Source organism: Toxorhynchites rutilus, chromosome 1, assembly GCF_029784135.1.
Source record: "Toxorhynchites rutilus septentrionalis strain SRP chromosome 1, ASM2978413v1, whole genome shotgun sequence".
In the NCBI taxonomy this organism is placed as follows: Eukaryota; Metazoa; Arthropoda; class Insecta; order Diptera; family Culicidae; genus Toxorhynchites; species Toxorhynchites rutilus.
Window position 1 is genome coordinate 55,971,020 of NC_073744.1, and position 23,722 is coordinate 55,994,741.

Genomic DNA, 23,722 nt, shown 5'->3' on the forward strand with positions numbered 1-23,722 from the left:
GTATTTGCAATGTTGGTTAGTAAGTGTATTGTATTATAGAGGCTTTGAACTTAAAGCTTCATTCCCCTCTAGTATTTGCAATGCCGATTTCCCCAGACTCCACGGTTTTGAAGTCTGTGTTCGGGAAGACATTTCGGTGGGAGCAAAAATACCCCCAAATTGCATGTATTTGTAATTCCGATTTCTCCAGGCTCCACGGTTTAGAAGTCTATGTTGGGGGAACCATGAATCAGGCCAATCAAAACGTATTGTATTGTTGTTGTTGTTCAATTGTTTATGTCATGAAAAATAACATTCCATTATTTGTGATAGATGCGTAGAAATATTCCCTATTAATTAATGCAAACATCTTTCCGATCTATGAAAAAAAAGAAATGTGCGAGTTAAAAGCAATAGAAATCATTCATTTTTTCCTGCATGCTCTGTGTCTAGGTTTTCATTTTACTCCCAATATAATCCGGTTAGACGTAGTCCCACGTCAATATTATTTTTAGTTTTGAATCCGATTCAACATGAAAATTTACAAGCATGACATGGTTGGTTTGTCCCTAGATGAGCACATTCACCATCAAATAATTGTTACGCCATAACAATAGAGGGGTTTCAAAACTGTGAACACTGTGTTTGAAGGTTATGGTGATTACTCAGATGAGAAGTTGATGTTGGCGGAAAAATGTGGAAGTGGATATTGTGTTGTCAATTTTATGTGTTTGCACTGATAACAAAAACTGTTTTCAGTGAACAACTGCGAAACAGCATAGATCTAGCGGGTATGTGAGCAAAATTGCTTGATTAAATTAATTAGATTGAGTTAATCATATTACTCTGGATTATGTGGTGTGGAATAGAAAGATACAAACGACAAAGCAAATTCTCACGCCAGGAACGAAAATTTGTGTATGCCTTTCACAGTAAAATCAAATTATTTTTGCTACACTTTTGAACAGAACACAAAATAAGAAGCATTTCATTCCGGGTCCACCACAATGTTCAACCCGCGAAAATCTTTTGCAGAATAACGAAAATAAACATTGTCATCCAGATGATCCGATTTCATCGCTTCTATCGTAACGATTGTGTCATTTCTATACTAAAACAAAAATTTCCCATCTGTTAGTGCATTCCGCCATCCCGGCTTCCAGGCACTGATACTGTGTAAACAGCCTCGTTCCTCTTTGACGTATTGCGCAATATACGTCATATATTTGACACTGCATGATTTATTACGCTTTTACGCTCTGTACGAAATACTCAAATGATAGTCTGCCGCCCAAGAAAATAATCCGTAGAAAGCCGACGATCGGAGAATAAATATTTTCTCGGTTGTATTTTATCCAATTTTCGTTTTTCTTCCCAAAACCTTTCTAGAATGCCCAACCGGGACAATTTGCGTACCTCCGTTGAGATGTACAACTATGATGGATTGGACCGTTTCGGGGGCGCCAATGGCGCCAAATCTAGTGGAGCACCAGATGTATCCTCACCGCCGTTGCCCCATTAGCGCCAAGTTCGAGGGCATCTGCTGTCGGACGCCGCTTGGTAGACATAGTAAAATCAATAGCGCCATGAGTGATGCCGTGAATATTTCCTCGCACGTTGAACATCGCATCGCTTGGAGAGTTTGGCCAACCGAAAACGACAATGGCCAGAGTGGTCGTAAAATCTATGAGAAATCCATTCCTTCTTACGACCATTTGGACGGGTAATTAGAATCCAATCGATGAACGAGGCGGCTTAATTTTATTGCTTTTTCACTGTTCGCAGAAAATTAGCTTTATCAACTTCTCGTTATGTAGGTGGATAATCTTCTGCAAACGATAGTTTACCCTAGAGTTGAATTTTATCTCACAAATATCATCGAACTATTTTTCTAACAATTTTCTGTCGTTGTGGTGTTTATAACTTTGCTAAATGAGTTTTTGAATTTATATGTTTTAATTTCAGTAAAAAAAACATTGAAAAACATTCCTATGTAAAACATTTGGCCGAATAATTCGAATGACAGTTTATTGAATTGCAAGAAACTTCTATTAAGTTTAAGGAACCACAAGTTTCAGAAGACACAATTGAAGTTCTTCTCAACACGTCCATATTCCGTCCGTTTTTGAATAACTCATCATGCTACTCATCTATTCATGGCTTCTCATACAGTGCAGTACCTGTCAATCAACAGAGCAGAAGAAAAAGATGAGTTATTCCAATACGGACGGAATACGGACGTGTTGAGAAGAACTTCAATTGTGTCTTCCGAAACTCGTGGTTCCTTAAACTTAATAGAAGTTTCTTGCGATTCAATAAACTGTCATTCGAATTATTCGGCCAAATGTTTTACATAGGAATGTTTTTCAATATTTTTTTTTACTGAAATTAAAACAGACCGAGAAGCAAAAAATTTTTCGCGATGATAACTCGCATGGACATATTGTGGGGGGAATACGGACAGTTCTGTAATACTTTCTTCTTCTTATTCTTATTCTTATTCTTATTCTTATTCTTATTCTTATTCTTATTCTTATTCTTATTCTTATTCTTATTCTTATTCTTATTCTTATTCTTATTCTTATTCTTATTCTTATTCTTATTCTTATTCTTATTCTTATTCTTATTCTTATTCTTATTCTTATTCTTATTCTTATTCTTATTCTTATTCTTATTCTTATTCTTATTCTTATTCTTATTCTTATTCTTATTCTTATTCTTATTCTTATTCTTATTCTTATTCTTATTCTTATTCTTATTCTTATTCTTATTCTTATTCTTATTCTTATTCTTATTCTTATTCTTATTCTTATTCTTATTCTTATTCTTATTCTTATTCTTATTCTTATTCTTATTCTTATTCTTATTCTTATTCTTATTCTTATTCTTATTCTTATTCTTATTCTTATTCTTATTCTTATTCTTATTCTTATTCTTATTCTTATTCTTATTCTTATTCTTATTCTTATTCTTATTCTTATTCTTATTCTTATTCTTATTCTTATTCTTATTCTTATTCTTATTCTTATTCTTATTCTTATTCTTATTCTTATTCTTATTCTTATTCTTATTCTTATTCTTATTCTTATTCTTATTCTTATTCTTATTCTTATTCTTATTCTTATTCTTATTCTTATTCTTATTCTTATTCTTATTCTTATTCTTATTCTTATTCTTATTCTTATTCTTATTCTTATTCTTATTCTTATTCTTATTCTTATTCTTATTCTTATTCTTATTCTTATTCTTATTCTTATTCTTATTCTTATTCTTATTCTTATTCTTATTCTTATTCTTATTCTTATTCTTATTCTTATTCTTATTCTTATTCTTATTCTTATTCTTATTCTTATTCTTATTCTTATTCTTATTCTTATTCTTATTCTTATTCTTATTCTTATTCTTATTCTTATTCTTATTCTTATTCTTATTCTTATTCTTATTCTTATTCTTATTCTTATTCTTATTCTTATTCTTATTCTTATTCTTATTCTTATTCTTATTCTTATTCTTATTCTTATTCTTATTCTTATTCTTATTCTTATTCTTATTCTTATTCTTATTCTTATTCTTATTCTTATTCTTATTCTTATTCTTATTCTTATTCTTATTCTTATTCTTATTCTTATTCTTATTCTTATTCTTATTCTTATTCTTATTCTTATTCTTATTCTTATTCTTATTCTTATTCTTATTCTTATTCTTATTCTTATTCTTATTCTTATTCTTATTCTTATTCTTATTCTTATTCTTATTCTTATTCTTATTCTTATTCTTATTCTTATTCTTATTCTTATTCTTATTCTTATTCTTATTCTTATTCTTATTCTTATTCTTATTCTTATTCTTATTCTTATTCTTATTCTTATTCTTATTCTTATTCTTATTCTTATTCTTATTCTTATTCTTATTCTTATTCTTATTCTTATTCTTATTCTTATTCTTATTCTTATTCTTATTCTTATTCTTATTCTTATTCTTATTCTTATTCTTATTCTTATTCTTATTCTTATTCTTATTCTTATTCTTATTCTTATTCTTATTCTTATTCTTATTCTTATTCTTATTCTTATTCTTATTCTTATTCTTATTCTTATTCTTATTCTTATTCTTATTCTTATTCTTATTCTTATTCTTATTCTTATTCTTATTCTTATTCTTATTCTTATTCTTATTCTTATTCTTATTCTTATTCTTATTCTTATTCTTATTCTTATTCTTATTCTTATTCTTATTCTTATTCTTATTCTTATTCTTATTCTTATTCTTATTCTTATTCTTATTCTTATTCTTATTCTTATTCTTATTCTTATTCTTATTCTTATTCTTATTCTTATTCTTATTCTTATTCTTATTCTTATTCTTATTCTTATTCTTATTCTTATTCTTATTCTTATTCTTATTCTTATTCTTATTCTTATTCTTATTCTTATTCTTATTCTTATTCTTATTCTTATTCTTATTCTTATTCTTATTCTTATTCTTATTCTTATTCTTATTCTTATTCTTATTCTTATTCTTATTCTTATTCTTATTCTTATTCTTATTCTTATTCTTATTCTTATTCTTATTCTTATTCTTATTCTTATTCTTATTCTTATTCTTATTCTTATTCTTATTCTTATTCTTATTCTTATTCTTATTCTTATTCTTATTCTTATTCTCATTCTTACCGTGTATCGCTCTTTTCTTCGTTGTTAAAAACATATTTTGTTGAAATGTTAATATTAGTATGGATATTGGTGAAGTTGTGCAGTATTTTTTTTATTGACGTTATTTGGTACACAAATACGTACAGCGTATCACAAATACTGTTACGCAGATAAAAATAGTAGGCCTAGGTTAGTCCTCAACAGGGGCTGTCCACATACCACGTGGACAGAAAGAGCATGATTTTAGACACCCCCCTCCCCTCCGTGGACAAGCGTGGACATTCCTTATGTCCCTCCCCCTATTGTCCACGTGGACATTCCTCCGGTTTTGAGGAAAAAATCAAGAAATTCTATTTTGTTCGCTGAAATTTCATTTCAAGTTTATTTCTGTTTTCTATTCCATATTTTTATTGATAAAAATTATAGCCTTACCAATGGTAACGATTTGTCTTGAAATATTCGATTTTTTTCAACATTGTCCGGGAGCTCATTACTTTCTTCCGAATTTCTATTTTGAAATATCGATTGTGAATTTATTCTCTATTATTTTTATTAAAGCTAAACATCAATGATGAATTTCGTTTTTACAGGTTCGGTAGTGCCTGATGGCTCTAATGAACCTAGTAAAGACAAAACATCTGCAGTATCGTCGTGATTGATAATTCCGTTGACTTACAACCCTTAATTGTTAAATCATGCTAAATGTTATCCTAAAAAATTCGTGTCGATTCTAAGGAAAAAACCAAAAGAATGTTCCTGTAGACATACATCTTTTCGATCATGGATATACCGGTTTTTCCTGAATATTTCAGCATCCTTCATGCAACTTGAGCATTTCATCCTCTCAGAACTTATACTATGCCGTAAGTTCTTACAAGAATCTTAACAATTAATAATCTGAAGATGCAATATCTGGTGAGTACTTGCTGGAATTCATCGAAACTAGTTGCTTGGTAGCTAGGTAGTGCGGACTGAATCAAAACGGCTGTCAAAAAAGATCCAATTGAAATGTCAAAAGAGATCCAACGATTAGGAGTGTTATTTTTCTTATGATAATCAACACTATAAAAAAGGTATTGCTATCAAAGGCAAAAATTATTAAACTTATAAAATTAACGAACTTAATTTTTCTGTCAATTGTTTAATTGACAGAAATCTCTGAAAGAGCATCTCATATTGCAAGGTATCAGAACCTGACAGAATATCAACAAACTACGAATAACGCTTAGTTCACTCCAAGATTTTAATGTGGGAGCGAAATTCGACATTGGCGAATTTTGATATGTACATACATAGCAAAAGTGAAATGTTTAGGAGACGTTTTTTGCTAACGTCGGCGAAAACAGTTTTGCTAGTGAAGCTGGCCGGATGAAACCCGCGTAATTGTGCTCCGCTAGTGCTGGTGATGAATATAACGGTAAAGCAATCTGCGCTTCGTGTTGATGTTGAACGTAATCTTCTAAGTCAACTACCGGCTTAATTGTGGAGAAGGCATAACGGTTTCTCACGAGGCTTCTTTTCCGGTTGAAATGTAACGATGTATTTCTATCAAAATTGTATAGTCGCAAGCGCACTGAAGAGAGAACAGATGAATGCGATGCAATCCCTCGACGCCAGACCCTAAAGTGCAATCCACAGCTCTTCTGCAAATAGAATCGAATATGCTCCGCCAACGGATTGGATGATAGTTTTTGCTGTACAAGGACAGCACACCAGTTCGATTTAAGACAGCAGAGTGTACGCAACAGCAGCAAATTTGAAGCAGAATTTCAGAAGAAATTTAAGTGCTTGTATAATTTATAACTCTGTATAATTTCATGTATATTTCTATAGTATTAAGTAAAATACACGGGGGGAATTTGGTTTCTCTCGCTGGGCAAGCCGCATAAAGGCTGCTTTGGTATCACGCAGCGGGATTAAATAGCAGTTTTTACAGTCCACAATGAGGACGCTATAAAAATAAAAATGTGTATGAAAATTTTGATACACTTTTGGTTTTCAATAATTCAAACATCGTACTTACTCCACCGATACGCGAACCCTTATTCGGAACTAGTTTTTCGTCTCCGCAAAAATCGACCCAGCGCGTCTGTACGTTTCTGAGGGTATACGATAAAAGCTTACGCGAACATTTTCACTCGTATTCGGGCAGCCTTTCACTGAGCAACGAATTTTTAATGTTCACTTTCCCTGATATAATATTTTTCCGAACTATATAACAACAAACGAAGTCACAGTCACGTAAATGTTTACTCCTGCGATTTGAAAACATTCGATAAAACAGGAAGTGGGTTATATCTATGGTATAACCGCAAGGGTGACGTAGGACTATCGTTGATTTAGAGATCATTTGTTTGAAGTTGAATCTAAATCCATTCTGAATGAATGAATAAATGAATATTTGGGGGACTTCGAAAACGAGAGCGTTACGTTGGAGGCACAAGGTTTTATGCATCCAATATAGGATACGAAACCTTGTTCTGAAGAATAATCTTCAGAAGCTAACCTGCCAACTGTACTTGATTGACAAATCACAAACCCAAATGTATTATATGGATATTTTATGGATAGAAAATATTAAAATAAACTCTTTCGCTTGAATGTAATTTTTAATTCCAAGGGGAACTGGCAGATTATTTTCCAGCAACGATTAGATATTTCCACATTTTCCTCGATACTGGAAGCCAACCAGTGGTTAATACTAACTCGATAACCATCTGTTAATAGTACTTGATTGAAAATTTTTGGTCACAGTGTTACATGGATAGAAAACATTCAAATAAACTCTTTCACATGAATGTATTTTTAAATTCCCAGAGGAACTGGCAGATTATTTTCCAGCAATGATTAGATCTTTCCGGAACTATCAAGATGCTGAACGGCATCCTGCGCGTGTATGTGTCGATCCTTCGCCGTCCACCTCCTCCAGCACGTTAGGCAACGATGTTGTCTTGTCGATGTCCTCTCGAAAAATGAATGTGTCTCACCACCAGAATATCGCTTAAGTATGCTTTTTGTGTGTGATTGAATCGAGAGAAGGTGTGGTTTACGATGGCAATTTGGAAGGCAAACTAGAGGGGAATGAACTCTCTGAGCTCGGAACTTTCGGCGACTGAGCAATAATCGATTGCGGGCGCATACAATATTGGGTACGGAAATATCCTACTGATGGGGAAGAATAATCTTCTGAAGCTATCCTGTTAATTGCGATTGATTGAAAAACCACAAAACCAAATGTATTTGGTCACAGTGTTACATGGATAGAAAACATTCAATTAAACTCTTTCACATGAATATATTTTGAAAATTCCCAGAGGAACTGGCAGATTATTTTCAGTAACGATTAGTTATTTCCACATTTTCCTCGATACTGGAAGCCCACCAGTGGTTAATGCCAACTCGATTACCACCTGTTAATAGCACTTGATTGAAACATATTTGGTCACAGTGTTACATGGATAGAAAACATTCAATTAAACTCTTTCACATGAATATATTTTGAAAATTCCCAAAGGAACTGGCAGATTATTTTCAGTAACGATTAGATATTTCCACATTTTCCTCGATACTGGAAGCCCACCAGTGGTTAATGCCAACTCGATAACCACCTGTTAATAGCACTTGATTGAAACATATTTGGTCACAGTGTAACATGGATAGAAAACATTCAATTAAACTCTTTCACATGAATATATTTTGAAAATTCCCAGAGGAACTGGCAGATTATTTTCAGTAACGATTAGATATTTCCACATTTTCCTCGATACTGGAAGCCCACCAGTGGTTAATGCCAACTCGATAACCACCTGTTAATAGCCGCGCGTGTATGCGTGTGTAGCGATGTCTTCCCAGGGAACCGTTTGTGGCATCACTCTCCTCCTGATAGATTCCCTTCTGGCCTAGGGTGCACAAACAGGCTCTTGGTGACACCGTTCATCCGCGCTTTCATGATAAATAAAGAGCTTCACCGCAACAGCGACAACATGCTCCAATCGCTGTTCAATTAGAACTGAGTGGATTTCCGAGCGTCGCTCGCTTATATACCGATTAGTGATTTCAATAGCCTGTTTTGAAAGCAATTTTAAGACTATTGAAACAAGTTTTTGGATCAAAAAGTAACAAGTATATAACGCGTAGACATTTTATCTTTCGAATGAAGTGTTTATCATACCATTTCGTTCAGTTGTTTAGGAGCTATTAACGCTCAAAATCTCGGTCTCCGGCGTAACGCTTTCGTTTTCGAAACTTTGATTTTACACCCCGGTATAGAAATGAAAGACGTAGTCCTACGTCAAAAAGTGGAACGAAGAGTTGCCAGATGATTTTTAAAAAGTCTGTATAAATATGTGAAAGTCTGTCAAAAATGTGGAAATATCTGTAAAAGTGTGCGGATCTGTAGAAATGTCTTTTAACGTTAATTTTTCCAGATTCATTGATACTTTGTACATCACGATGCACGTAAGATTGTCTTTTGTATATTATTGTATATGTTGTATATGTACATCTACATCGGTTCCCGGAATAAATCGCCACAGAAAACGACTGCAACAGAAACCACCGCTTATAAAATGTGTAGTAGGCTATAAATATTGTGGCGCGGTATTGTATTTCAAAACAAGAATTAACCGGGCAAACGTATCGCCCCAGGCAAACGTAACGCCCCGGGCAGACGTATACCGTCCGACGCTCGCTAGAGCTCGGTCGGACATTGCTAAAGGATCGTATCCTATGTTTCAAACTAACCGGGCAATCAGTGGATCCCAGGTTTGCGTGCGAGACACCGCCGCTTCCGACGGCGGGTCGGCGGTGGACTCGGATTGCGTCATCTTGGCGGCATGGGCCGCCTCGATTCCTTATCCTCGCCAAATGGGGACTTCGTCCCCATTACATTGTCCTCAGAATAAATTTCGAAAAACGAGAACAAGAGAATAAATTTATAATAGAAATGTGAGGCACATGATGTTTTTCCCGCGCCAAATATTTCTAGCCTACTACACTTTTTCTAAGCGGTTGTTTCTGTTGCAGTTGTTTACTGTGGCGATTTATTCCGGTCACCATCTACATCATATACAGCCATTCCATAGTGGTTCTCAGATTTCGATGAAAAGTAGTAGTTTTGTTCCTTGTCGCAAAACATTAGACCCTTTTTTTATTTTTTTGTTAGGATGACCATTTCCATTTTAGGGTGGTCCGAAAAATCATTATTCCCAAAACTGACTTTTTCAAAAATTCATAACTTTTGAATCACTGAACTGATTTAAATTATCGACATATCTAATTGAAACCAATGAGCTAGCTTTTCATTAAAATATAATGTATCGAGTTTGCAAGGAAAAAAAATGGATTTTGTTTCCGTAATTATCGATTGTAGTTTTTTTTAAATTATTTTCACGGCTTTGGACTAGAGGGCACTATATATTTTTTATACTTTTCTTGAAAGCTGAGGATATTATACATAACATATCTCGATTTCAGAGATGCTATTTTTTTCGTTTTTGAGATATGATTTTTTAAAGTTAACCGGTGGTCCGAAAAATCATTTTTCTCTTGAGAACCACTTTATTGGCATAAAATGGCTGTATATACAGTAGTTTACATTTAATGCGACATTTACCAAATTGGACAGACCTGTAATGCAACACGTTGGACATTTTTACCTCTAGTTGGACATGGAGACAAGTTCGGGGCCCAAATTATGGTCCCACATTGAAAGTCCCAACCAGGCGTCGACACTGTATCACTCTCATCGAAAATGTCCAATTACAGGTCAAAATCGCCTCCAATGCGACACTGAGTGGTTCCTCGGCATGTCGCATTAAATGTAAATAACTATATACATATACTAGCTGACCCGGCGAACTTCGTACCGCGCTATAGAACTTCGTACCGCGCTATAGAATTCTATAGAACGAATTTCTAAACTTTTTCTCATTATAACATTGTTCTATGGGCAGAATACCACAAATACAATAAAATGAAGACAGCTCAAAAGGGACCTTTCCTTCATCACATTTTGGGATTAGCAACACATTTGGCCTTCCATTTTTATTCATATAGATAGATAAAAGATATAAGAATGCGTTGTTTTTTCCTGAAAATCCATTTCCACTTTCGAACAAAGATCAACTTCTCTAGCGCAAATATCGAATTGACTAAAAACGCTTATCATGATGTAATTTTCAGTCATATGGGAATTCATTTTCCAGAATATAGGCTAACAGTGCGAGGTTGAAGGGATTCTCAAAGACTGGGATGAAACGGTCTCCGTTATTGCTCGGATGTAGTCAATCTTAATATTATTCAAAGATGTCCAGTTAGGGCTTTGAGAATCAACTCATTATCGTTTGCTCAAAAGATCATCATTTTTAAGGAAATTAGTGACGCACATGTTGCACCGTACGTTTGCTGAAAAATGATTCGCTTGGTGGCAACAGCGCTAATTCGGTTTACTTGGTTTGTCGCCGGTTGTTCTTGATATTCTCGGGTAGTTACAATCTGTTAAGTTTCACCAATCTCATCGATAATTCTCATAAGTTCTCTACTCTGTTGCCTCACTGTCATGAAATTTTGAAGTATAGTATAGATACATTTAATGCAATTTTTCATTTATCGTGAAGAATCGTATTGTCTGTTTCGTCTGCAATGATTTCAGGGCAAAAGTACTTATGAAATCATGAAAAACGTTGACGTATACAAATTATTGTTACCAAACAAAACACCAAGAGAATGCAAAAGATACTGAAGTACCGTCGTCGGTCACTGAGCGATACTATGCTCACGAGATCACTGCAATGCGACCTATTTTGCGCACGTTATCACTGTGCTTACGCCGGATGATGAAGTGTTAATTAATTACTCAAAAAATAGGTATAACTTCATGTGTATTGATATAAACTAAATATAAAAACCATTTATGTAATAAAACTATGGAAAAATGCAATACGATGAGTCAAATATCTTTGATGTGATAAACAGAGCCTCTCATTTTTCAAAAACCTGTGAAATATTGTTATATCCAAAAAGTCTGCAACAAAAATAAAAAGTATTTTACAGATATGTCTGTAAATTTACAAACATATCTGTTAATCTGGCATCTCTGGTGGTCTGAGAATTTATTGCAAGAAACCGCTTGAAAAAATCCATGAATTTGCTTGAAAATGAAGTGGATTGAGTCCGCACCACTTAGCTTGGTAGAAGCTCATGATACAGATTTTCTCCAGTCCTACCAGATCCAGCCATAACTTTCTTCGAGCGAAAACCTGCTTCGGGGTTCCATTTACTTGCTTAGATTTTTTTTAACTCAACGTTCTTGTGAATGATTTGCCCTTTACAATTCGCTACAAACATGTATTTTCGTCGCGTTTATGAAACGAATCGCTGTATGAGATATAAGTCCCTTCAAGTATTTTTCGGTAAAATAAATACTTATTTCGGAATCTGGTCGGATTTGAAATTAGCACAACGTTGCGTTCTTTAAGAGGGAATTCTAGTCTAGAAATTTGAAAAGGAATCAATTTTTTCCCTTCATATTTCTCTAATTCTGAAGCTCGAAGAAACGTCCGAAATTCGTGTCTCTATTCCCCTTAATCTGATCGAGTCAAATCCTATCGGATTGGGTTAATATGTAGTCCATGCATTGTTGCATGTTTGCATGTTGCATGCATGTTTTTCATGATGTTTCGTGATTTTCGACATCTGTAGCGAATCTACTAATTCATGTGCATCAAAGATTAATATTTTCTTTTAATTAATCAGCAGTAGCAGCATGAACTTTCCAGACAACTCAAAAGAAGCGTATTACAAAAATTACCAGACATCAATGAAGAACAACATCAAGAAATAGAAGTCTCCAGAGATACGGCCCGTACACTCATGGAAGAATTTGTTGTTCGTTTCAATGTTCAGAAATCCTTGAGAATTCTCGAAAAAAAAACCAAACAGTTTTGTCATCAAGAGCAAAGCTGAATTCAATCCGCACTTAAGTCATGATTTTTAATACTACAAAAAATTCAACATTTTTGTGTTATTGGGTGTCTTTATCCTGACGGATTTAATGGGTTTCTATTACCGATTGGAATAAAATGATGGATCCAAGTTCATGTGCGTTACCTTCAGAATATACATTTCAAGAAAGAGGTTCAGTTATATGAAAAAATATGGATGTTTGACCGAGCAGCACTCTCAGGCAGTTCAGTATTTTAATTGATGAATACTGAGCACTCAGGGCGGGCGTGAAGTTCAAAAAATCGTGTAAATACAAAACAGATCTCATTCAATTTTGACTTGAATGTTTTACTTTAAAAAATACTTAACGTGTCCACGTGGACATTATCAAAACCCCCTCACCCCTCACCGTGGACAAGGGTGGACGATTTCGTAACCCCTACCCCCCGCCCTGAAGTTGACCACGTGGTATGTGGACAGCCCCACAGAATATATGGAAATTTGTATCTATTATGCATGCAAAGCATGATTACATACTCCATTGTCCTTCGATACATATTTTTCCTGGAATTTTTCGAATAATGGTTAGGCCCTTTTTCTTAATAAGGCACATATTATAAAGAAAAAGGGCCTAACCATTATTCGTTGAATTAGGAAAAAAAGAAAGAAAAGGAAAAAGGAGGACTATCGTTGGCTTAGTAATCATGTGTTTGTATTGATTAAATTATTGATTCATAAATAAATTATTGAATTCAACATATTTGCTGTGTAAGTAAAACATTTGAACAAACGCCTTGTAATGTAAGGCACATGGATTTTGATGGCTGTGTTAGCGAACATAGAAACTCAATGGGAACAAAAACCCCATTCCCAACTCACATGTATTTGCACAGCGGATTCCCCCAGGTACATTGATTTTGAAGTCTGTGTTTGGAAAACCGTAAATCGGACTAATCAGAACGTGACAGGTAGGACGTTTAGATAACGCTTTACATTTCACAGTTGTTCAATTGTTTATCTAATGAAAAATAACATTTTATTCATTTCCGATCAATTGAGAAATGTTCGAGTTATAAGCATTCGAAATCTTTGAAAATTTTTAATTGTTGATTCCATTAGGTTAAGCATTTCGTAAGCTATATATCAAATTAATAAGATTTGAAAAATCACGTGTACAACATAAATAACGTATCAAAATTATTTCGAATGCTCAATGCCTTAATAGCACCAAACTTCAGGCTCATTTTTCTCAAAATCATGAAAATGCCACATGGTCCGGGTTCGACTCAACACCGACCATATATTAATTTGAAAAATAAAATTAAATTTAAAAAGATTAATAATTACGGTTTATAAACATTAGTAGTCAGTCTATTCCGTTTTTCAGAACAAATATTCCCTGCCTCCGAAAAAATTCTTTCACATGGAACAGACGTTGCCGTTATACATAATCTTTTCCTCAGTAGTGCGTACAAATTGGGATATGTATATTTTCTCCCTTCCCATCATACCAATGGATCATGAGTTCTCGGAAAAAGCGGTTCAGCAGCTCTATAACTAAATGGTCCTGTTTTGCTCGGAGCTTGCTGACTGCATTGTCGAATTCTTCCCATAACGTGGAATTCCCAGTGGTTGGACATTCTCCCGCATTCTCTGTACTCGGTACTGTGACAGAAGCAATGGATACGTTCCGAATTTTTCTCGTTATTGCTTGATATGTTGATCTGAATAGGCCTTCATCATCGAATTCTTACCGTTTGAATCGTGGAGCAAGAATCACCGACTGCAACACATGCTCCCTTCGATTCCCAAGCAATGAAACGTTTCGCTAACTCATTCATCAGCTCATCAGACAATGTTTTATAGCAATTGGAAGATTTGGAGGAGCCGCATGCTAATGAACTTTTTTCCAATATTTTCGAAAGTAGGGCACTCTTCGACAAAGAAACATTTTTTATCGCTTGAAACTTTCGCGGTTACCTGATTACAAACCTTCAGCAGGTTAACAATCTGCTCAATGGTTTCCAATCGTCGTCTTCTAATGAAGGTTTAGTATCTAGCAAGGCCAATGTAGATATTAACCGGGCCCCGTGGGAATGTTTCTTTGCCCCTGGACTCGCAAAAACATCTTACCTCTAGAAATGTGCCATCCGCTCATGAGCTGTTCCGAAGAATCGACTCTTTGAAGTGAGTTGACGCGGAACAGCTCGCAAAAAAAATCAAACAGCTCTTCAGCTCACTTTGATGATGATGAAGGAGAGAAAAGAGCTGTAGAATTGAAAAGAGTGTGTGAGCTGTAAGATTCAAATGAACTGACCGTCTCTCGCTCTTCGTGTTAAGACATCAGTTTAGTTTCATTTGTCCCTCGTCTTTTCAACTGTTATATTCGCGTTGACGGCATTGAGCTTTGTTTACCAGTTTAGGGGGCGCCAAAAATAATAATTGGCTCTCAGGCAGAATGAACACGTTTTTAAAATTGAAATTATTAATGAAAATTAACTTTTGTGTATCAAATGAGTATTCTATTTCAATGAAAAACACTTTGTTTGCAGGCGGTGCAAAAATCTCATAAAATTTTTTTTTTTTGAAGAAAACTTTCTATTGTAATGTAAAGCCTCAGTAAAAATGTCGGAAATGTTGTACTCGCCGAGTCTGTTGTAAATAATAGTCTGGAATACGTGTTTCAAGTAATTAATAATATGGTGTGAAAAATTTCATTTGAATTTTAACATTTTCAAACTGGCTTCGTGGCTATCGAGTTTGGGACCCAAATTGAAAGTCGGCACTGACAACTGAGCTGAAGAGCTGTTCATAAAGAACAGCTCAATTAGATGAGCTGATATGATCAGAGCTGTTCATCATGATGAGCTGATTTGCACACCTCTACTTACCTCTGCAATGGCTGTAACAAGAAATTTCCGCCGATTCCGTACCACTTTTTCTGTCAAACTCGGACCACTTGCAACTCGGCTTCTGATTGGTTGATGAGGAAAACAATTGACAAAGATAAATATACAAAAATGGGATTTCCATGATTTTCACAGTGTTGCCAACTATATTCAAAATTGAATAATAGTTGCATTCACATTTCAGTTTAACGATAATTTCTATAATGGATTCTTTGTATATTTTACGTCCGTGAATAAACGCTATGTTATAAGTTGGGAATGTATTACTTTATCAATATTTCAGTACTGTTAGTGTTTGAACGATATCAAAGTTGAATTAAAAGGCCTTATTCCCGTATACACTCCACGGTGAACAAGAAATGAAAAGTATTAGCGATGACAACAATATGGTGTCGATATCTGGATACGAAATTAGTTTTTAACGAGTCTTACTACTCGGCCCGAAGGCACTTTTAAATTGTTAAAATCTGAATGAAAATTTTTATCTGGCGTTATTTATTTACTTGAAATACGTCTTTCTTACTCTAACTTGACCTATTTTCTATACACTTTCCGATATTCTCACTAAAACTTATCATTATAATATAAAATTATCTTCAGATACAATTTTTGTACGAGATTATTTTACCAAATGAGGAAAGCAAGGTTTTACACTCACATTGAACACTAATTTGATACGGAGAAGTTAATTTTCATTCATAATTTCTTTTCGAAAAGTGTTCATTCTACCTGAAAACCCATCATTTTCTCTAATTTGTAAAACGAAATTTAATGGCGTGTCGTTCATTTCGTTTTCATCGTAAAGTGTAAACGGTAAGGCCCACAATCTCTTGATAAATAAAATTAACTTTGAATTTAATTCATGTATTTCAACATATCATACTCCTACTATCAAATCTACGTTTTTAAGTTTTCTTTATGTGGAGGCGATCTGGCGTAGTGGTAACATCCATACCTATCACGCTAAAGGTCACGAGTTCAATTCTCACTCCCGACATTCTTCCAAAAATGGAAGCAGAGTGAGGATGTGACGAACCAGCCAAATGTGTTTAAAGTCACTAAAATAAAGATAAAAAAAAATTTATTTATCTCTTGACGTTTAATTTTTTTGCATACCAAAATAACAGGAAAATACTTTTTGTTTAAAATATGTGATATTCGGTTGAAAAATTAACACAAAAAAATGGTGCAGCACAGAAAAAAACATGATACGAAGAACACATGTTTTCCATGGGAAAATAGTTTTCCGAAATTTTATAACAATTGGCAACCTTCACATCTCGCTTCCCTGTTATCTAGCACTTGGTCGACGAAAATGCAGAAAGAAGAGTAAGAAGCCAGTTGTCACGTCATGTCTTAGGTATACATGAATGGTGGGATGAACGAGTATGGCGAGACAGTTGTAGCTGGCAGTGCTGTCAATATGCATTCAGGAGTCCACAAATCCTCTCCCTTCTCTAAAAAAACAAATCTGAGGAATAAATGAAGGAATAATTTTCCCCAACATTTTATGCTGCTCTCTTATTAAGCAGCATTATATTATCACCCAATTACTTCTTCTGCTACCATAACACTAACGTAATTCTCTAACTGCGATTCTACTATCGATTCCTTTCTATTGTTTGTCCCAGTTGAGGCTGTTGATACTATTGCTTCACTAACCAGTTCTATACAGTTCTCACCCAGACCATTTTGCTGGGAATACAATGGTATCGATACCGCTCTCACGACATTACTGTATATGTTCGTCTTCTTTACAAGGTAGGGGCCTGTTGAAACTTAAAATGATTGTTTCCGCTGGTTGCACAAACCGCACATGAGGTCACCCATGCCTCTGCATCCTTTGACATATCAGGCCACCATACACGTTATAAACATGGCCGTATTTGGTTGGTTCTAATGAGCGATCTGTAGCGTCTTCTGGCGTAGAATCTGTGGTATGACTGGGTCACCAGTTTTGTTCGAAATTTCACCGCTTTTTTTTTAAATAATGCGCTGTAGCATGTCTGATCTTAAATTTGCGGTTGTCACGATCCGCTTTCAATTTATACCAGCGTGGTCACCATGATCCTCTTTTAAATAAACCTAGCGTGGTCGTCACGATCCGCTTCATTCATACAGCTTCATTATAGCGATCTTGCAACTTTTCGATACCATTTTCATAGTACTCTTTCGGTTTTCCTCAAAAGACCTCAGTTTCGCTAATCACTTCATCATCGGTCCTCAATTTCTTGCCAGCGAGCTTTCTCGTCAAGTCTGCGAACAGGAAATAGTCGCTGGGGGCCAGATCTGGAGAATATGGTGGATGCGGAAGCAATCCGAAGCCCAATTCATGCAATTTTGCCATCGTTTTCATTGATTTGTGATTTTTCCATTTTTTTCACAATAACAAAAGTTGCTTCACTCTCAATGCTGTAATTCACGAGCCAATCGACCGATTGCTGTCAAATTTTGACACGTATCCATTGAAAGATGTGATAGTCAAGTAGATTTTTGCAAGAGGCGCCGTCTAGACGTCAACCTTATTAACCTTTTCAGCCGAACTGTTACAATAATCACATGCGAACATTTGCATTTATTGACAGCTTGAACGCGACATTGACAACACAGAAAGCGCACATCCGCACAAAGCGATGTATCGTTGGATTGGGATGCAAAAACAAGCACCCACGCTATCGCCGGTATGATGGCCGCTGCAACAACATTGACCCTGGAAAATCACTCTGGGGTTCGGCGGGTTATCCCATGGAACGCATTCTACCACCCGCGTACGAGAACCATGTCTGGTCACCAAGAGTTCAATCAACAACGGGTCTGCCTCTGCCAAGTGCTCGGAGTATTTCGACGCTACTGTTCCCGGACCTGTACGTTCCCCATGGGAAGTATAACGTTTTAATGATGCAATTCGGTCAGTTTGTGGTACATGATATCACCAAAAATAAACCATTCTCCACCGAGGTGAGGTGCTGCCATGCGGACGGGAGTCACAAGTTACCCAATCAGCATCGGGCTTGTTTCCCAATTGAGGTGCCGCACGATGATCCGTTTTACGCCCAATTCGGTGTAACCTGTTTGGATTTTGTGCGAACGGGGATTGCTTCCAAGCGGGACTGTCCGATCGGGCATGGTCGGCAAATATCTGCTATTACACACTTCATCGACGGATCCGGAATCTATGGGAGTTCGACTAGAAAAGCTCATGAGCTCAGGACTCACCATGGTGGCCGACTTAAGTCATTGAAACATGCTCACATCGTTAGCAATGAATTGCCGCCACTTGCAAAGAGAGAAGGAGTGTGCGCCGGTAAAGCGGAAATGTGTTTTGAGGTTGGCGATAGCCGAGTGAACCAGATAGTAACGCTAACCGCACTTCATACTTTATTCTTACGGGAGCACAACCGTATTGCTGATATTTTGCAGAGTTTGAACCCTCACTGGAATGATGAAACGATATTCCAGGAAGCACGACGAATAGTTATCGCCGAATTGCAACATATCGTTTTCAACGAGTATTTACCGAAAGTGTTTGATGGACAAATATGGTTTGCACTGTTCCATAGGCTATAGTGATTTTTATGATCCTCAGATAAACCCATCAGTGACGAGCGAATTCACCTCGGCTGCCTTTCGGTTTGGTCACTCAACTGTTCCTAGCCAACTAGTGTATGCTTGGCTTTACCTAGGAAAAGATACCAAAGTTATTGATTGTAGTCACATTGCAGATTTTCCAGCGGTATGGTGGAAACACATGAGACCTTTTTCGATCCAACGGCACTTCGATCACCAACGTTCTTTGACGAACTGTTCCACGGAATATCTCTGCAACCAATGCAGAATATAGATGACATGTTCAGTAGTAGCGTGACCAATTTCCTGAACCCCAAAGAAGGACAACCGTTCGGACAAGACTTGGTGTCAATTAACATCCAACGTGGACGGGACCACGCGGTTCAACCTTACAACCACTATTTGCAGCTGAATGGCAACCAGATGAAGAAGAATTTCTGGGAATTTGGTCCGGTGGTACGATAAAACTGATATCGTTTTCAGATGTATAGTAATTGGTAACGATCTTCTATTGAAGCTTGGTACGAAACTCGCCCAGCTATACCCATCGCCAGATGACGTCGATTTATACGTGGGAGGAATCCTCGAGTCACCTGTCCAGGGAGGAATCGTTGGGGGAACGTTTGCAGAGATAATCGCTGACCAGTTCGGGAGGTTGAAGGGAGGGGATCGATATTTCTACAGTAACGGACCGTCGGCCAACCCAGGTCATTTCAGTATGCCCCAGCTGGAGGAAGTGCAGAAAGTCACGCTGGCTTCGGTGCTGTGCGCCAATGCTAACGACAAGGAATCGTTTGAAATTCAGCCGGATGCGTTTTCTCTGCCTCATCGCGAGTAAGTAGTGGCATAATTTGTTTCGAGATGGTTGGCTGAGTTGTTAATTTGTTCTGTATTTCCAGCAATCCAGTAGTATTGTGCCTATCGGATCAAATACCCAAGTTGGGTTTCAACTGGTGGAAGGATTGATAAACACTGGTTGTATGCATGTTAAATACTATGTTTTTGATTAATAATTTTGGCTCAAAGAAGAACCATTTGACTTGTATGTATATGACTTTATCGATGATATTAACTCCGAAAATCTTCCGTTGAGATTTTATCAACAACAAAGGGAGTTTTTTGTTTGAGATCATCTTTTTTCATCTTTCAGCCGAAAATAATACGAGAGTGATGCCTGTCCTGCTACTCAGCATTATTATGTAGGGTAACACGGGGTGATTTGGACATACGGGGTGATTTGGACCACTCCTTTATCCCAAAAAGTACGGCTCAACTTGGATATTTTATAATGTCATTTTCTTTAATTATTGAACCGTATGTAACTAACGTAAAAAAACTTTGTTAAAATTCGACAGGTGGAAGGAAACGGTAGCATGAACACAACAAGCACTTTGATTGTCAAAAAATGTGAGTTTTCCGATTGTGGTTTTAAGGTTTTTCCCGCTGATTAAACAAACTTTTCGTGTATTGTGCAGTAAAGTTCTGTTCGCCTACAGAAAAGGAACAATTTGATGCAGCGAAACTGTAAGTTTGATAACAATAAATTAAATAAATGGACACGTTTCTGTGGGGTGAATTGGTCCTACAGGATTGGGGCTTTTCTTTGATCTAATTGATTCCAGATGTCACGGAATTACAAAATGAGGATGGGCAGACAACGTTGGAAGAAGGAGGAGCTTGAAAGAGCAACGCAGGCCATCAAGATCGGATATTCTTTGACCAAGCATTGAAAGGGTTTGAAAATGCTCGAACAACAGTGAAAAGATTCATGTAGAATTCGAGATGGTGTCAATCCAATTTTTCTGGTCTGGAATCTGGCCAAGACACCTGGTATCGATCCCAAAATACTGTTACTGATTGTAACATTATCCCAAAATACTTTACATTAGGTGGTCCAAATTCCCCCCTTTTCCCCTATCTTTATTTATGTGAACATTGCTACTGAAGATGCAGTCAATCGCGAAATTCAGTATGCAACCCGTGTGTTGGTTTGTTTTTTTTTAGTTTTTCGAGATTAAAAAGTAAAAACTAAAAGCGACTTATATTCATCGTGAAATTGATCCATTTTACTCTCATGTAGTTGTAAATATTCACGGTCCGCGGGGCCAGCACACGCCATTGCTGTAGGACCAATCGACACGGATATTGGTCGAGCACATAAAATACATCTCTCCAGCAGACCTTACACGGTCAATATTATTGACAATATTGACCTTAGATAGCTTAGTTAGTTAGAATCTTAGCTAGAGATTACATTTGAGAGCATAGTGACAGCTGAACACAGCCGACGACGCAGAAATCTAGATTTTCTGATTTTCGATCATCAATATCGTGACATTTCATATAAATCTATGATGTTGACGTTTTACCTCACGGACTTCGAAACTGAGTTGCGAGATTTGTAAGCGTGCCTGTAAGTTTGAGGACATTTAGTTTTTGTTAGTTTTTTTGCGATTGCAATTAAATTTAAGTTCTGAAAATTCAGGAAGCATTAATAAAAACATTTTGTTTGGAAAAAGAATACTATTAATAGCAAAATACGGTACTTTTCGCAATACAAATCAAAACCTCGAAGTAATCATCAATGGAAGCAGATTAACAGTGCAAACTGCACATTGCGATTGTACAGCCGAATTAGGTGAAGTGTGCTCCCATTTAGGCTTTGTGCTTTTTCTCCTGGAATGCTGGTCTCGAGACCTATAATGAGCTATAATGATCATTCGTGTGCAGATATCCTTAATCGGTGGATAGTTCCGCCAAAAAAGCAGTTGATTACATGGAAATTAAGGACATATTCAGCCAGAAAGATCAGCCAGCTCTCAGATATAACTTTCGGATACCTGAATGCTCTGCGGAGTAGTTAAATATGTTTATATAAAAATTGATCGGAAACGGAGAAAATCCATCGATTTGCCAATCCGTGGAAAAGACAAGAAAATATTCGAACGTTAGCTCAAGCCCCTGTAACTTTGATCTAAGAACGAAAATGTTTTCTGTCAATTTTTCGATTCCAATCTAGTGGGAAATTCACTCAATGAACATCGCGAAATAGGTGCTAGTAAATTAAATAATATTCATAACACAAAATCTCTTGTTCATGAAACAGCTTGCCTGACTGTTTCACAAAATTCATGTTAGTTCTATGAAAAATTTCGCGCTAGTAGAAATACTGCAACTATATTTAAATTATCTACAAGAACACCGATTGATATTAAATCCGCTTCTGCTGCATATAAACTACGAATGTAAACAAGCGTGTGTACCCAACACATACTCTGCATATAAGTATAGCAAGAGCCCCATTCAAGGTACAGTAGAACCCCGATTACACGCTGAATAGTCGGGAAAACTCACCGCGAATAACAAAAATCGCAGGTGACGCAATAAAAGAAAATTCAACATGAAAACTATATTTTATCAATACAGAAATCATTAAACTATCCATCTATAAGGTCGTGTACACCAGTAGACAAATAATCTGAAAGCCATGACCAAAACAAAAAAGCATGGGCCTACACTCGCTTACAAATTCCGGAAAGGCCTATTGATTTACTATGGAACTCGCTGCCGCGAATAATCCGCACCGCAGATCACTCGCTCGCGGATAATGGGGGCTCTACTGTAAATGGTGAATATAAGCTGTAAACTATACCTAGTCTTATTTATAGAATAAAAATATGCGCTTGCAGATAATATAACTTGCATATATTTTCGCCAACTAAAAATACTGGCATCTCTGAAACTGTAAAGAACATTGTATGCATTTGTAAAGCGAGTGTTATGGTGTATTTTTGAGAAGGAAAAACAAATTTTGAATTGTAAATTATGAAAGAAAATACACTCTTCCAAATCTAATTTGTATCCTATGTGAATGCAAATCTTTTTTTTTCTGCAAGTAGTGAGAAGTCCTTTACAAAAATTGTGTCTGAAATTGATTTTATATTTTAATAATAAGTTTAAGTAGGAATATCGAAATATTTAAAGGATATAGGTTAAGTTAGGGTCAGAACTACGTGCTCCAAGTAATTTTTAAAATGCCAAATTGAAATTTTCATTAAAATTTGACAAAATTAAAATGATAATATTGACCGTGTAAGGTGGCAAAATATTGATTGAGGTTAGATCGGATGTCAAAAACCTGGCAGTCACAATATTGAATACTCATATTGTCAATAATTGTGATCGTGTAAGGTACCCATCCTACTTGAGAGCCTGCACTGAATAAATGGCGCCAGCACTGCCATACCGCTGTACAGTGTTGTCAGAACACGACATTATTCGTATTAACGTTACATGACAGTGTTACTAGTACTCCTACTGTGGGTGGAAGGAATCTACAATTGTTAAGCCCTGTATGCACCTTACAGTAGTGCTAGGAAAAAAAATACACAGTCACATTTCTACTTCATGTTAGCAGTTAACAAAAATCAATCCCCTAGTGTTTGGTATGGCCCTCTTTGTCGTCCAGCACTGTCTGCAAGCCCCGAGGCGAGATTTCTGGTCACTGTAGACGGAATGCTCTCCCAGATTTCCTTAATCGTCGTTTTGAGTTCCATTTCGTTCCCCGGATTTTCATTCTTCAGAAATTTCTTGATTCATCACCATAGATGCTCAATAGTGTTCAATTCCGGTGATTGCGGAGGTTGATTGGGACATTATGGAGAAGACATT

General features: G+C 36.1%; 1 protein-coding gene across 1 annotated transcript; it reads left to right on the plus strand.

The window, feature by feature from the left end:
- The first annotated feature begins 623 nt into the window (after positions 1-623).
- On the plus strand, positions 624-20,077 carry LOC129761798 (chorion peroxidase-like). Its single transcript, XM_055759570.1, is given in 7 exon segments — positions 624-770; positions 1,369-1,702; positions 18,070-19,011; positions 19,013-19,147; positions 19,207-19,507; positions 19,569-19,885; positions 19,951-20,077. Coding segments are annotated over 7 exon segments (2,193 nt in total). The 5' UTR covers positions 624-673; the 3' UTR covers positions 20,018-20,077.
- The last annotated feature ends 3,645 nt before the right edge of the window (positions 20,078-23,722 follow it).